At 42.3% G+C, this 16,429-nt stretch overlaps 1 protein-coding gene across 5 annotated transcripts in view; it reads right to left on the bottom strand.

The window, feature by feature from the left end:
- The window catches only part of PRKRIP1 (PRKR interacting protein 1), a 55,018-nt gene that overhangs the window by 24,505 nt on the left and 14,084 nt on the right, over positions 1-16,429 (bottom strand). For 3 of the 5 annotated variants that reach the window (XR_008373438.1, XM_053557486.1, XM_053557489.1), the window contains exon 5: positions 16,084-16,148. Coding sequence is in view for 3 of the 5 variants with exons in the window: in XM_053557486.1 (XP_053413461.1) it covers positions 16,084-16,148 (65 nt within the window). In the remaining 2 variants the exon portion in view is untranslated. Of the gene's footprint in view, positions 1-13,041; positions 13,622-16,083; positions 16,149-16,429 lie in introns of those variants that run through there. The other 2 variants (XM_053557490.1, XM_053557487.1) reach the window with 2 other exon arrangements.

Genomic DNA, 16,429 nt, shown 5'->3' with positions numbered 1-16,429 from the left:
AATGGCCCTTAGTCACTCTGGATTTCTCTGGTAGGCAGGCCTGTTAGTATAAGCAACACTGGTGTTAGAATACAACATTTTGGAAGTTCAAGGCTTTATAATAATTCAGGTTGGCTCAGTGCCATCTAGGGGTATCATTCATACACGAGCCCCATACTGCAGAGCATCTTCCCTGAGTTACTGGGCCAGTATATAAAATAATCAGAGACACTCCACTCTCTAACAATAGAACAGAACTCCCTGCCAGCCCTTAGTACTTTTTAGTACAAAACCCAGCAGCACACGAGAGCCACCTTGTGGCACCATTCAGTATTACCACATTCATTTTCTTTTCCTTTCTTTCTTTCTCCGCCCCCCAACCCCACCCCGGGGCTGGGTTTGAACCTGCCACCTCCGGCACATGGGGCCAGCGCCCTACTCTGTCGTTTCTTTCTTTTTTTTTTTTTTAGTTGTTAAATCATAGCTGTGTACATTTGTGCAATCAAGGGGTACAATGTGCTGGTTTCATATACAATCTGAAATATTCTCATCAAACTGTTCAACATAGCCTTCATGGCATTTTCTTAGTTACTGTATATAGACATTTGTATTCTGCCTTTAGTAAGTTTCACCTGTACCCATTCTAAGATGCACCGTAGGTGTGGCCCCACCCATTACCCTCCCCACTCCCTTCCCCTTCCTTGGCCCTTTCCCCATATTCTTGTGCTATAGTTAGGTTATAGCCTTCATGTGAAAGCTATAATTTAGCTTCATAGTAGGGCTGAGTACATTGGATACTTTTTCTTCCATTCCTGAGATACCTTGCTAAGAAGAATATGTTCCAGCTCCATCCATGTAAACATGAAAGAGGTAAAGTCTCCATCTTTCTTTAAGGCTGCATAATATTCCATGGTATACATGTACCACAATTTGCTAGTCCATTCATGGGTCAATGAGCACTTGGGCTTCTTCTATGACTTAGCAATTATGAATTGGGCTGCAATAAACATTCTGGTACAGATGTCTTTGTTATATTGTAATTTTTGGTCTTCTGGGTATAGGAATTATAGTATCGAACATGAAAAAAGCCAACAATCCCATATATCAATGGGCAAGAGACATGAATAGAACCTTCTCTAAAGAAGACAGATGAATGGCTAAAAACATATGAAAAAATGTTCATCATCTCTATATATTAGAGAAATGCAAATCAAAACAACCCTGAGGTATCATCTAACCCCAGTGAGAATGGCCCACATCACAAAATTTCAAAACTGCAGATGCTGGCGTGGATGTGGAGAGAAGAGAACACTTTTACACTGCTGGTGGGACTGCAAACTAGTACAACCTTTCTGGAAGGAAGTATGGAGAAACCTCAAAGCACTCAAGCTAGACCTCCCATTTGATCCTGCAATCCCATTACTGGGCATCTACCCAGAAGGAAAAAAATCCTTTTATCATAAGGACACTTGTACTAGACTTGTTTCTTGCAGCTCAATTTACAATCGCCAAAATGTGGAAACAGCCTAAATGCCCACCAACCCAGGAATGGATTAACAAGCTGTGGTATATGTATACCATGGAATACTATTCAGCTATTAAAAAAAAATGGAGGGTGGCGCCTGTGGCTCAGTCGGTAAGGCGCCAGCCCCATATACTGAGGGTGGCGGGTTCAAACCCAGCCTCGGCCAAACTGCAACCAAAAAATAGCCGGGCGTTGTGGCGGGCGCCTGTAGTCCCAGCTACTCGGGAGGCTGAGGCAAGAGAATCGCTTAAGCCCAGGAGTTGGAGGTTGCTGTGAGCTGGGTGAGGCCACGGCACTCTACCGAGGGCCATGGTGTGAGACTCTGTCTCTACAAAAAAAAAAAAAAAAAAAAAATGGAGACATTACATCCTTTGTATTAACCTGGATGGAAGTGGAAGACATTATTCTTAGTAAAGCATCACAAGAATGGAGAAGCATGAATCCTACGTACTCAATTTTGATATGAGGACAATTAATGACAATTAAGGTCATGGGTGGGGGGGGAAGGAAAAGCAGAGAGAGGGAAGGAGGGAGAGCGGTGGGGCCTTGGTGTGTGCCACACCTTCCAGGGGCAAGACATGATTGCAAGAAGACGTCACCTAACAAATGCAATCAGCGTAACCTGGCTTATTGTACCCTCAATGAATCCCCAACAATAAAAATAAATAAATAAATAAGGTTTAAAAAAAAAAAAAAGAAAAGAAATATCAATGAAGTGTTTGGGAAGGATGTGGCTAATGTGAGAAGTTCCTTTCTGGCAATGTTAAATAGAAATAAAGTCATGTAGGTGACCTGAGACCAAGGCGGATAACGATGAGCTGAAAGCTGCAGTGGAAGCGAATCCATCTCAGACTATGAGTGAAATAGCAGTAAAGTTTGACATTACTGGTACAACAATATTGGAGCATTTGAAACAAATTTCAAGGTAAAGAGACTGAATAGATGGGTTCTGTATGAATTAAACAAGCATCAGAGAAGAGAAATCACCTCAAACCTGCCTTTCTTTGTTGTCCTAGAAGGCAAACCATTTCTACATTGTATTGTTGCATGTCATGAGAAATGGATTCTTTTGACAACTGCAAGCATTCCACACAAGGGTTGGATAAAGATGGAGTGCTGAAACACAGTCCAAAACTGAGTATTTGTCAGAAAAAGCTAATGGTGTCTGCTTAGCGGCCCAGCACTGGTATTATCCACCACAGCTTCATGAAAGCTGATCAATTTATTACAGCAGATGTCTACTGCAACCAAGTGAATGGAATAATGAGGATGCTTATGATTAAGCAGCCGAGATTGGTCAATAGAGACAAGTCAATGCTCTTGCAAAACAACGGTCAACCACATGTCCTACAAACAATGCAGCTCAAACTAGCCAGGCGTTGTGGCAGGCGCCTGTAGTCCCAGCTACTTGGGAGGCTGAGGCAAAAGAATCACTTAAGCCCAAGAGTTGGAGGTTGTTACGAGCTGTGATGTCACTGCACTCTACCAAGGGTGACATAGTGAGACACTCTCTCTCTCTATATATATATATATGGAGGGGGATGAAGTGGAATTGAGCTAAACCTTAATCTGTCATAACAAAGTCAACACTTGATGGATTAATGAGGGGCACACCTTATCTAGAGATAATAAGAGGCAGAAGTGATGCTCTTTGGACTTGGACTGATGTTAGAAAGCGACAGGAAGGAGACCGCGGCTTTTAACTGTCTGCATGTATTATTTTGATAAGTACAAAGTAGGGCCCTAGTTAACAGTTTCTATTTGGTGTAACAAACAAGTTTTAGAAATAGATAATAGTGATGGTTGCACAGCATTGCCAATGTAATTAATGGTATTGAATTGTATTCTCAAAAATAGTTAATATGGAAAATGGTATGTCTTTTTTTTTTGTTTTTTTTTTTTTTGTAGAGACAGAGTCTCACTGTACCGCCCTCGGGTAGAGTGCCGTGGCGTCACACAGCTCACAGCAACCTCTTAACTCTTGGGCTTACGCGATTCTCTTGCCTCAGCCTCTCGAGCAGCTGGGACTACAGGCGCCCGCCACAACGCCCGGCTATTTTTTGGTTGCAGTTTGGCCGGGGCCAGGTTTGAACCCGCCACCCTCGGCATATGGGGCTGGCGCCCTACTCACTGAGCCACAGGCACCGCCCGGAAAATGGTATGTCTTACATATATTTTACGACCGTAACAAAAAAAGCGAAACAAGGTAAGATTTGTGTTTTGCTAAGTCTTCCTCCAATAATTTCACTTAAGAGAAGTGAGTAGTCCTAGAATCCCACACGGAATAGATTTAAGTGATTGCAGATGGGAAAATTAAATAACTGTAGAACCATGGAAAAAAAAAAAAGGAATTATAGGATCGAATGGCAGGTCTATTTCTACGTCTCTAAGTATTCTCCAAACATCCTTCCAGAAGGAACGTATTAGTGTGCATTCCCACCAGCAGTGTAGACGTGTGCCCTTTTCTCGACATCCACGCCAACATCTCTGGTTTTGGAATTTTGTTATGTGGGCTACCCTTACTGGGGTTAGGTGATATCTCAAAGTAGTTTTGATTTGCATTTCTCTGATGATTAAGGGTGATGAGCTTTTTTTCATGTGTTTGTAGATCTTGCGTCTGTCTTCTTTAAAGAAGTTTCTCTTCAAGTCCCTTGTCCACCCTGAGATACTTGTTCTTTTCTTGCTAATATGTTTGAGTTCTCTGTGGATGCTGGTTATTAAACCTTTATCAGAGGTAAAACCTGCAAATATTTTCCCCCATTCTGAGGGACATCTGCTTGCTTTACTTACTATGTTCTTGGCTGTGTAGAAGCTTTTTAGTTTGATCAGGTCCCAGTAATATATTTTTGATACTGCTTCAATTGCCTGGGGAGTCCTCCTCATAAAATATTCACCCAGGCCGATTCCTTCAAGAGTTTTCCCTGCACTTTCTTCAAGTATGTTTATAGTTTCATGTCTTTTTTTTTTTTTCTAGAGACAGAGTCTCATTTTATGGCCCTCGGTAGAGTGCCGTGGCATCACACAGCTTACAGCAACCTCCAACTCCTGGGCTTAAGGGATTCTCTTGCCTCAGCCTCCCGAATAGCTGGGACTACAAGCGCCTGCCACAACGCCTGGCTATTTTTTGGTTGCAATTTGGCCGGGGCCAGGTTTGAACCCGCCACCCTCGGTATATGGGGCTGGCGCCTTACCGACTGAGCCACAGGCGCCACCTAGTTTCATGTCTTAAGTTTAAATCTTTTATCTAGTGAGAGTCTATCTTAGTTAATGGTGAAAGGTGTGGGTCCAGCTTCAGTCTTTTACAGATCGCCAGCCAGTTCACCCAGCACCATTTGTTAAATAGGGAATCTTTTCCCCACTGAATGTTTTTAATTGGCTTATCAAAGATCAAATAACGGTAAGTAGCTGGATTCATCTCTTGGTTCTCTATTCTGTTCCAGACATCTACTTCTCTGTTTTTGTGCCAGTACCATGCCATTTTGATCACTATGGATTTATAGTACAGTCTCAGGTCTGGTAGCGTGATTCCTCCTGCTTTGTTTTTATTTCTGAGTAATGTTTTGGCTATTCAAGGTTTTTTTCCTGATTCCATATAAAACGAAGTATTATTTTTTCAAGATCTTTAAAATATGACAATGGAGCTTTGATAGGAATTGCATTAAAATTATATATTCCTTTGGGCAGTACGGACATTTTGAACCCACCACCCTAGGTATATGGTGCCGGTGCCTTATGACAGCCACAGGCGCCGCCCGGCAGTACGGACATTTTAACAATGTTGATTCTTCCCAGCCATGAGCATGGTATGTTTTTCCATCTGTCAACATCTTCAGCTATTTCTTTTCTTAAAGTTTCATAGTTCTCTTTGTAGAGATCTTTCACGTCCTCTGTTAGGTATACTCCCAAACATTTCATCTTCTTTGGCACTACTGTGAAAGGAATAGGGTCCTTGACTGCTTTTTCGGCTTGGTGATAGTTGGTATATATAAAGGCTACAGATTTATGGGTGTTGATTTTGTAGCCTGAGACACTGCTATATTCCTTGATCACTTCTAAAAGTTTTGTAGTAGAATCCCTAGTGTTTTCCAGATATACAATCATATCATCTGTGAAGAGTGAAAGTTTGATCTCTTCTGACCCTATGTGGATACCCTTGATCCCCTTTGCTTCCCTAATTGCAATGGCTAAAACTTCCATTACAATGTTAAAGAGCAATGGAGACAATGGACAACCTTGCCTGGTTCCTAATCTAAGTGGAAATTATTTCAATTTAACTCCATTCAATATGATATTGGCTGTGGGTTTGCTGTAGATGGCCTCTATTAGTTTAAGAAATGTCCTTTCTATACCAATTTTCTTAAGTGTTCTGATCATGAAGGGATGCTGGATATTATCAAAAGCTTTTTCTGCATCGATTGAGAGAATCATATGGTCTTTGTTAGTTTGTTAATGTGCTGAATTACATTTATAGATTTACATATATCGAACCAGCCTTGAGACACTGGGATAAATCCCAGTTGGTTGTGGTGTATAATTTTTTTGATGTGTTGTTGGATTCTGTTTGTTAAGATCTTATTGAGTATTTTACCATCAATATGCATTAGTGATATTGGTCTATAATTTTCTTTTCTTGTTGGGTCTTTCCCTGGTTTGGGGATCAAGGTGATGTTTGCTTTGTAGAATGTGCTGGGTAATATTCCTTCTTTTTCTATATTTTGGAAGAGGTTTAGTAATATAGGTACTAGTTCTTCTTTAAAGGTTTGGGAGAATTTGGACGTAAAGCCATCTGGTCCTGGGCTTTTCTTTTTAGGGAGATTTTGTATAGTTGATGCTATTTCAGAACTTGATATAGGCCTGTTCAACATTTCCACTTCATTCTGGCTAAGTCTTGGTAGGTGGCGTACTTCCAGGTATTACTAGATTTCTTTCAGATTTTCCTATTTCTGAGAGTAGAGTTTCTTGTAGTATTCATTAAGAATTTTTTGAATTTCTGAGGGGTCTGTTATTTCATCGTTACCATTTCTGATTGATGAAATTAGAGATTTTACTCTTTTTTTCCTGGTTAGGTTGGCCAAAGGTTTATCTATTTTATTGATCTTTTCCAAAAACCAACTTTTTGATTTACTGATCTGTTGTATAATTCTTTTGTTTTCAATTTCATTTAATTCTGCTCTGATTTTGGTTATTTCTTTTCTTCTGCTGCGTTTGGGGTTAGAGTGTTCTTCTTTCTCCAGTTGCTTGAGATGTCCCATTAAGTTATTAACTTCCTCTCTTTCCGTTTTCTTGAGGAAGGCTTGCAGTGCTATAAATTTCCCTCTTAAGACTGCCTTTGCAGTAGCCCCGAGATTCTGATAATTCGTGTCTTCATTGTTGTTTTGTTCCAAAAATTTGGTGATTTCCTTCTTAATCATGTCTATAACCCATCTATCTTTCAGCATAAGGTTGTTTAGCTTCCATGTTTTTGTATGGGTATGCAGATTCCTATTGTTATTGAGTTCAACTTTTATTCCATGATGGTCTGAGAAGATGCAAGGAATAATTTCTATTTTTTTAAATTTGCTGAGGTTAGATTTGTGGCCTAGGATGTGGTCGTTTTGGAGTATGTTCCGTGGGCTGATAAGAAGAATGTGTATTCAGTTTTTGGGGGATGAAATGTTCTGTAGATGTCTGTTAAGTCCAGATGTTGAATGGTTGAGTTTAAATCTAAAATTTCTTTGCTTAGCTTCTTTTTGGAGGATCTATCCAGCACTGCTAAAGGGGTGTTAAAATCTCCAACTACTATGGAACTGGAGGAAATCAAGTTGCTCATGTCTGTTAGCGTTTCTCTTATAAATTGAGGTGCATTCTGATTGGGTGCATAAATATTAATAATTGAAATCTCATCATATTGAGTATTACCTGTAACAAATATGAAGTGTCTATCCTTATCCTTCCTTATTTTGGTTGGTTTAAAGCCTACTGCGTCTGCGAATGGGATTGCAACACCTGCTTTTTTCTGCTTTCCATTTGCCTGGAGTATAGATGACCATCCCTTCACCTTGAGTCTATATTTGTCTTTTAATGTAAGATGAGATTCTTGTGTGCAGCAGATATCTGGCTTGAGTTTTTGTATCCAGTCAGGCAACCTGTGCCTCTTTAAGAGGACAATTTAAACCATTCACATTAATTGAGAATACTGATAAGCCTTTCGAGAGTCCGTTGGACATTTTTAATCCTTTTGCGACTGTGGAAGTTGGAATTTGATCAAAATTTTCTGGGTGGGTTTACGTTTGTGGTGGAGGATTACGCTGGTCTTTATGAAGGATAGGTCTAAGAATATCCTGGAGAGCTGGTTTAGTTATGGCAAATTTCTTCAACATGTGAATGTCATTGAAGTATTTAATTTCTCCATCATAAATGAAACTCAAGTTTAGCTGGGTACAGGATCCTGGGTTGAAAGTTATTCTGTTTTAGGAGATTAAAGTCAATGACCATCCTCTTCTAGCTTGAAAGGTTTCAGCAGAGAGATCTGTAGTTATTCTAATATTCTTGCCCTTGTAGGTGATGGTTTTCTTTCCTCTGGCTGTTTTCAGAATTTTCTCCTTCATATTCACTTTAGTGAAATTGATTATGATGTGTCTGGGGGATGTCTTATTTGGGTTGTGTCGCGCTGGAGTTCTGAAACTGTCTATCTGAATTTCAGAATCTCTTGGCATGTCTGGAAAGTTCTCCTTCATAATTTCATGGAGACTCTGTGCCTTGTGAAGCCACTTTGTCGCTTTCAGAGATCCCTATTAAGACGAATGTTGGTTTTCTTCGAATTATCCCAGAGCTCTCTGTGAGAGTGATCTATTTTTGCCCTCCATTTCTCTTCCTCTTCGCGAGTTTGGGAGCGTTCAAAAGCTTTGTCTTCAATGTCAGAAATTCTTTCTTCTGCTAGCTCCATTCTGTTATGAGGGATTCTACTGTGTTTCTCAAACCTTTGAGGGCTGCAACTTCTTATCTCAATGTGTCAAAATCTTTGGTCATTTGGTCTTTGAATATGTTGAATTCTTGAGATATTTTTTGGGTTACTGCTCGGAATTCTAATTCGATCTTATTTGCTATCCAGATTCTGAATTCAATTTCTGACATCTCAGCTATTTGTTTGTGCATGGGATCTTGTGCTGTGTCTGCCCCATTGATCCTTGGAGGAGTTTATCTAATCTGATCATTCATATTGCCAGAGTTTTTCTGTTGATTTCACCTCATGATTGTTTTTCACCGTTGCCTCTGGCTGTCCTCAGAGTTGGGGAGGTGTCTCTCCAAGATTAGACCCCAGGGGGATCACTCTATTGTTGCTGGATTTTTGTAGGGAGTGACCCTGTGTAGTTCTTCTGGGGCTGCCCCAGCCAGGGAGTTCTGGTTGTGGAAGCAGCTCCGGAGTGTGTCATACCCGGATCCAGCAACAGGGTGGGGGGTGGTGCACACAGTTCTGGGAGTGCCTGGCGCCCAGTGACTTTGGCACAGAGAGCCCAAGGCTCCAGCAGTCTCTGTCCAGGAGAAGGGCTCTGCGCAGAGGCAAGGAGGGCTCCGGAGGGCACACGGCTACCAGAGTCCCTGGACAGATGAGTGGGCTGGTGTGGAGACAGGGAGGGTATAGAAGGGAGGATGCGCGGTTGCACAGCTCCCGCAGTTCCTGGTCAGGGTGTGCAGAGGCCCAGCATCTCTTACCGAGGTCTGGGTGGCGCTGATTGCGGTCACGGCGCAGCTCTTACCCCGCAGACATTAGTCCTACACTCAGAACTGGCCCAGAATATCCCGCACTTCACAGGATTTGAGTGCTTTATCCTCCTGTAGATCTCAGAAATTTCAGAAGTTATAGAGATAGAAATGGGTTGATCCAAAGGTGAAGTTCAGCAGTGCGCGTGGTGCTAGGCTCAGCTCTGGGCAGCTCTGCTCCAGTTTCACTGTCCCGGAAGCGCCCAATCAGCTGCAAGCACAGCGCACGAGTTTCCTACTTGATCTGTTACTGTACTTCCTTAGAAGTTGGCAAAAGGAAGCACCTCGGAAGATGGCCGATTGGTAGCAACCCTTGGCAGAGGTTCCTATGCTCAGCCAGTAGTGGTGTTGACCCTCGGTTTTGGTTATGTCTGGCGGGACAGGGTGCAGCATCCTCAGCTCTGACAGCACCCACAGCAGGAGAGTGGTTGCCTCATGTGGACTAAGTTCGGCAGACAGGGCTGATCCCCAGCCCCTGCTAGGTCTGTCTACCACATTCATTTTCATTCATTTCAACTGTATTGCTAGAAAATCTTATTTATTCTTTCACAAAATGAAAAATAGGAAGGAAATTGAGGACACAAAGCAAACAGCCGTCAAACCATTTTTATGATGGTTATCCCTCTCTACTATGCTTATTTGGTACAAGGCATGTAGAACCCCATATTAATACTTAATGAGAGTGTGATGCTCTGTGATATTTTCTAGTCTATTTTATTCATGTTTTAAAAAAGCTGCTGCAACCTCTAAACTGATTTCACAACCCAGTGATGAAAGGATCATTCATACCCTCAGTTTGAAAACTGATCCACTATGATATAACTCTGTGATGGCAGATGAACAAACGTTTATTTGTGATAGAACTGTGAAGCTCAGGACGGGGGAGACACAGGGCTATTTTTTATTTTTTTTTAATTGTTGGGGATTCATTGAAGGTACAATAAGCCAGGTTACACTGATTGCAATTGTTAGGTAAAGTCCCTCTTGCAATCATGTCTTGCCCCCAAGAAAGTGTGGCACAAACCAAGGCCCCACCCCCCTCCCTCCATGACACAGGGCTATTTTTAACAGGAAGCTCTGGATGAAGTCCATCCGGAAGTACCAAAACTGGCTAAAGGATCTCAAACATTCTTCAGTCTTGGATAAATTAAAGAAAGGTTACTAAGAACTGCATGACTGCATATACCTAATGTCTATGAGGGGTTAGAGGAGTTAAGAATTGCTTCTGCTCGGTGCCTGTAGGTTAAGTGTTTATGGCCCTGGTCACGTACACCAGGGATGGTAGGTTCGAACTCGGCCCAGGCCTGCTAAACAACGACAACTACAACAATAAATAGCCGGGCGTTGTGGAAGGCACCTGAAGTCCCAGCTCCTTGGGAGGCTGAGGCAAGAGAATTGCTTAAGCCCAAGAGTTAGACGTTGCTGTGAGCTGTGATGCCATGGCACTCTACCAAGGGCAACATAGTGAGACTCTGTCTCAAAAAAAAAAAAAAAATCAGCTTTAGTTCAAAATAAGCACTGGGAAAAAAAAAAAAAAACATACAAGAAACTCCATACTTCTCAAGGATATTATACCAAAAGAAAAATGGAAAAATTGAACTTTGTGAAAATTAACATATTTTGTCCATCAAAAGACAGTTATCAACAAAAAGGCAACCCACAGAATGGTAGAAAATATTTGCAAATACACATCTGATAGGGATTAATATGCAGAAAACACAGGGAAATCCTAAGACTTAAGAACACATAACCCATTTAAAAAATGAGGAACAGACTAGATAGACATTTCCCCAAAGAATATACAAAAATGGCCAATGAACACATAAAAAGATGCTCAACATCACTAATCATTAGGGAAACACAAATCAAAACTACAACACAGGCCTGGCATAGTGACTGAGGCCTGTAATCCTAGCTCTCTGAGAGGCCAAGGCAGGCTAGCTTGAGCTCAGGAGTTCAAGACCACCCTAAGCAAGAGCTAGACTCCATCTCTACTAAAAAACAGAAAAATCAGCTGGGTGTTGTGGTGGGTACCTATAGTCCCAGCTACTAGGGAGGCTGAGGTAGAAGGATCACTTGAGCCCAGGAGTCTGAGATTGCTGTGAACTAGGCTGACACTTCAGCACAAAAAGAAAAACAAAAAACAAAAAACTACAATGTGATAGTAGACCTATGAGGATAATTAAAAAAAAAAAAAAAGTGTTGGTAAGGATGTGAAGCAATTGGAACCATTGTGCTCTGTTGGTAGGGATGTAAAATTCTTCAGTTACAATGAAAACAGCATGGCAGCACCTCAAAACTTAAAAACAGAACCACCCTGGGTGGTGCCTGTGGCTCAAGGAGTAGGGTGCCAGTTCCATATGCCAGAGGTGGCGGGTTCAAACCCAGCCCCGGCCGAAAACCACAAAAAAAAAAAAAAAAAAAAAAAACAGAACCACCCTATGATGATGCAGAAATTCCATTTCAGGGTATATACACAAAAGGAGAAGAAAAGATATTTGTGCACTCAGTCTCAGCAGCATTACTCACAATAACCAAAATGTGTGAACAACCCAATGTCTACAAATAAAAGACTAAACAAAATATGGTACATACATACAATGGAACGTTACTTAGCCTTAAAAAGGAAGAAAAATCTGACACACATTACAAGATGGATGAATGATATCGTTAGAATTGAAACAAACCAGTCACAAAAAGACAAAAATACTGTATGAGTCCACTTAATATGAGGTATGTAGAATCAAATTTATACAGACAAAATAAAATGGGATTGCCAGGCGCTGTGAGGAGGGAGGATAATGCGTTGTTTAATGAGTAAAAAGTTTCAGATTGGGAAGATGAAAAAGTTCTGGAGATGGTGGTGATGGATGGTAACACACTTAAAAAATGATTAAGATGGTAAATTTTGTTATGTATAGAATTCACTATTTTTTTTTTTTTTGTAGAGACAGAGTCTCACTGTACTGCCCTTGGGTAGAGTGCCGTGGCATCACACGGCTCACAGCAACCTCTAACTCTTTGGCTTACGCGATTCTCCTGCCTCAGCCTCCCAAGCAGCTGGGACCACAGGCGCCCGCCACAACGCCCGGCTATTTTTTTGTTGCAGTTTGGCCAGGGCTGGGTTTGAACCCGCCACCCTCGGCATATGGGGCCGGCGCCCTACTCACTGAGCCACAGGAGCCGCCCTAGAATTCACTATTAAAAAGTTAATATGCGTGGCTCAGCATCCGTAGCACAGTGGTTACGGCACCAGCCACATACACCGAGGGTGGCAGGCCAGCTAAACAACTATGACAACTGCAACAAAAAATAGCCAGGCATTGTGGCAGGCACCTGTAGTCCCAGTGACTCGGGAGGCTGAGATAAGAGAATTGCCTAAGCCCAGGAATTGGAGGTTACTGTGAGCTGTGACGTCACAGCACTCTACGTACATAGGGCAATAAAGTGAGACTCTGTCTCTAAAAAAAAAAAAAAAATCCAAACAGAAGAAGCGAGAAGTTTGAGGTCACTGAGTGAGCAAGAGTGAGAGCTGAAGCCTAGAACATAGGTCTACTGTACTTATTTGTTGACTTCAAATAATCACTTCCATCTCATTTGACACCCCTGTGGGTATGATGAAGGAAATGAGTTTGACTGACTTTAGCTGGAGAACCACTCTGCCCACAGCATTTTGGTGAAGAGGTTAGCACAAGCCAGAGAGCTCTGTTCTCAACTCAATCTGGCTCAACATTTTTTTTTTTTTTTTTTTTTGTAGAGACAGAGTCTCACTTTATGGCCCTCGGTAGAGTGCCATGGCCTCACACAGCTCACAGCAACCTCCAACTCCTGGGCTTAAGCGATTCTCTTGCCTCAGCCTCCCAAGTAGCTGGGACTACAGGCGCCCGCCACAACGCCCGGCTATTTTTTGGTTGCAGTTTGGCCGGGGCCAGGTTTGAACCTGCCACCCTCGGCATATGGGGCCGGCGCCCTACTGACTGAGCCACAGGCGCCGCCCTGGCTCAACATTTTTACTAACAACAAAGGAAGTATGTTGATCAAACTTCCCTTGACAACAACAGGAAAAATACGGTAACATTCTGGACTCCAGAATCAGAATTCAAAAGGATTCTGAAAATCTTAATTGACAGAACCAATAAGACAAAGATGAAATGCAAAAGAGCTAAAGGTAAAGTCTTGTATTTGGACTCAAAAACCAATTAGAGGGTTCCAGTTACATAAGCTGGAAGAAACTTCAAAGTAAAACTAAAGATCTGAAGGGATAGCTGAGTGCAGTGGCTCAAACCTGTAAATTCTAGCACTCTGGGAAGCCCAGGAGGGAGGACCACTTGAGGTGAGGAGCTCAAGACCAGCCTGAGCAAGAACGACACCCCATCCCTATTAAAAATAAAAACAAAATTAGCTGGTCATGTGGTGAGCACCTGTAGTCCCACCTACTTGGGAGGCTGAGGCAGAAGGATTGCTTGAGCCCAGCAGTTTGAGGTGGCTGTGAGCTGAGCTGACACCATAGCACTCTAGCTTGGGCAACAGACAGACAGACTCTGTCTCAAAATCAATCAATCAACCTGCTACTCCTCCATAAAAACAAGAACACTGACAAAATTTTAAAAATCTATTTTTTCAGAACTCTGGAAATACTCCTTGGACCGTTTGAGAAAAACACCTAAATCTCAGTAAGGACAGGGACCTCTAAGGCAGTCCTGAAAACCAAGAGCCTCACAACCACAGTAGCTATAGAAACTAGCAGCCCCTGGAGGAAGCAGAGCGAGCTGGAAGCTCCTCAATAGTTCCCCAGAGCAATGTCCCTATTTGACCTGTTGGGCAGTTCCCTGGAAACTTGTACCCACAAGGTTTATGTTTAATTGACCTGGCTCAGAGCTGCTCAGTGTGAACAGCTTTTTCCCCAGGGTGTTTGTCAAAACCAATCAGTGACAACTGTTTAACACTGTTGCTCCAGAGGCAGCAATAACAGCTGGAGTAAACAATAAACTGACCAAAAAGAGGAAAAGCTGGGTTTTTAGGCCACGTGAATGTGCACAACAGTGCAGGAGCCCAAGAAAAACCTGCAAAGGCCCAGCTCTCTCATCCTGCTGCCCATGAGGTTTTATGCAAGGAGAAAGTAAAGGCTGAGGCCAACTGTCAACTGCTGGCCATGGTGTGCTCCAACACATTCATACACAAAACCCCTTGACAAAAACTGGGAGGCTTACTGGTTCAAGGCATTTAAGGTAATCTCTAGTCTTCAGCTGACTGCTAAGACCAAACCAGTGGCACCTTGGTCCCCACTTTCTTCCTGCTCTGAACATAGGTGTGGTGCCAAGAGCTATGGCAGCCACCTCATACCTTCAGGGTGAAGGCCAAGAGAAACTCAGGGATGAAATGCAGAGAATGGCCACGCTGCTAAGCTACAGTAGGCTGCCACTTAACCTCCAGATTTCTCATCAGGTAAAGAAATAACTTCTTTAAGCATTATTATCTGAATTTTCTTTTTTTTTTTTCTCCTGAGACAGAGCCTCAAGTTGTCACCCTGGGTAGAGTGCTGTGGCATCACAGCTCACAGTAACCTCCAACTCCTGTGCTCAAGCGATTGTCCTGCCTCTGCCTCCCAAGTAGCTGGGACTATACAGGTGCCCGCCACAATGCCCAGCTATTTTTTGGTTGTAGCCATTATTGGCGGGCCAGGGCTGGATTCGAACTCACCAGCTCAGGTGTACGTGACTGGCGCCTTAGCCCCTTGAGCCACAGGTGCCGAGCTGCCAAAAGCATTTTTTTTTTTTTTTTTTTTGCAGTTTTTGGCCAGAGGTAGCAGGCATCTCCGGCATATGGGGCTGGCACCCTACTCCATTGAGCCACAGGCACGGCCCAACCAAAAGCATTCTTTTTTTTTTTTATAAATGATGATAGTCATTTTTTAACTTTATTTTTATTTATTTATTTATTTGAAGTTTTTGGCCAGGGCAGGTTTGAACCTGCCACCTCTGGTATATGGGGCCGGCGCCCTATTCCTTGAGCCACAGGCGCCGCCCACCAAAAGCATTCTTAACTAACCTGGCAAGTACTTTAATCAGAGGCAAAGAAATACAAAAAGACTTCTGCTAGGAAAGCTGGGACAGCCTCTTAATCTTTCTTCCTGGACAAGACTGAAGCAGCATCCAGGCCCTGAAAGCTGCTGCAGGCACCTCAAAACCGTAAGGGGGCATGAGCCTGCATGCAACGGGAGGCCAGAGACAGAGGGAGAGTCATCAATAACCAATGTCACTAAGTTCCTTTGCTGGCTATGCCTGAAGGGAGGCCTATCTTGGACCTAACATGAGCCTCTATCCATCTATTCATCCATCTATCAGTCTTCCTTTCCCTTCCTTTTCTTCCTTCCTCTTTTTTTTCTTTTCTTTTTTTTTAAAGAGATAGGATCTTGCTCTGTTTCCAGGCTGGAATGCAGTGGCCAGATCATAGCTCACTACAGCCTTAAATTTCTGGCTCAGGTCATCCTCCTGCCTCCCTTGCTGGGATAATAGGCATGAGCCGCCATGCCTAGCCTCTATCATTCTTTTTTGCTTAAGCGAGTTTGGCTTTCTGACACTTGTAATTAAAAAAGTCCTCACTAGGGTGGCACCTGTGGCTCAAAGGAGTAGGGCGCTGGCCCCATAAGCTGGAGGTGGCGGATTCAAACCCAGCCCTAGCCAAAAAAATGCAAAAAAAAAAAAAAAAAAAGTCCTAACTAATACAAATAAGCTGTTATTTCTTCAGTGGCCAGCGAACTAAAGTATATCCTGATAGTTCAGCCACTGTGACCAACACTGAGAGAAAGGCTACAGCAAAGAAAAGTGGGCACTGCTCACCTTCTTTTTGTTTCTGTTCAAGTTTAATCTTCTTTGCCAGTAATTTCTTCTCTTTTAACTTCTGGCTACAAATGTAAAACATATACATTGATTTCTTAAACTGCTTTATTGTATATTTTAGAAAATAAACACCTACTTATGGTATCTTTAAAAACTTTTTAATAACACAAACATTACAATAACAAAATAAAAGAAATACTTTCTCATGATTCTGCTCCTCCAACATTGTTGACATTATCAAGCTGCTTTCATTATGAATCAAGATCAAATCCTGGGGAAGTCCTGAGGTGATTAAAGCAATTTCAGAAATATTGGAGATGCTTTTTCATTACAAGATATTTAGGAA

The sequence above is a fragment of the Nycticebus coucang genome, chromosome 12, assembly GCF_027406575.1.
Source record: "Nycticebus coucang isolate mNycCou1 chromosome 12, mNycCou1.pri, whole genome shotgun sequence".
Taxonomy (NCBI): domain Eukaryota; kingdom Metazoa; phylum Chordata; class Mammalia; order Primates; family Lorisidae; genus Nycticebus; species Nycticebus coucang.
The sequence above is the reverse complement of the archived record's forward strand: the minus strand, read 5'-3'. Positions and strand labels throughout refer to the sequence as shown.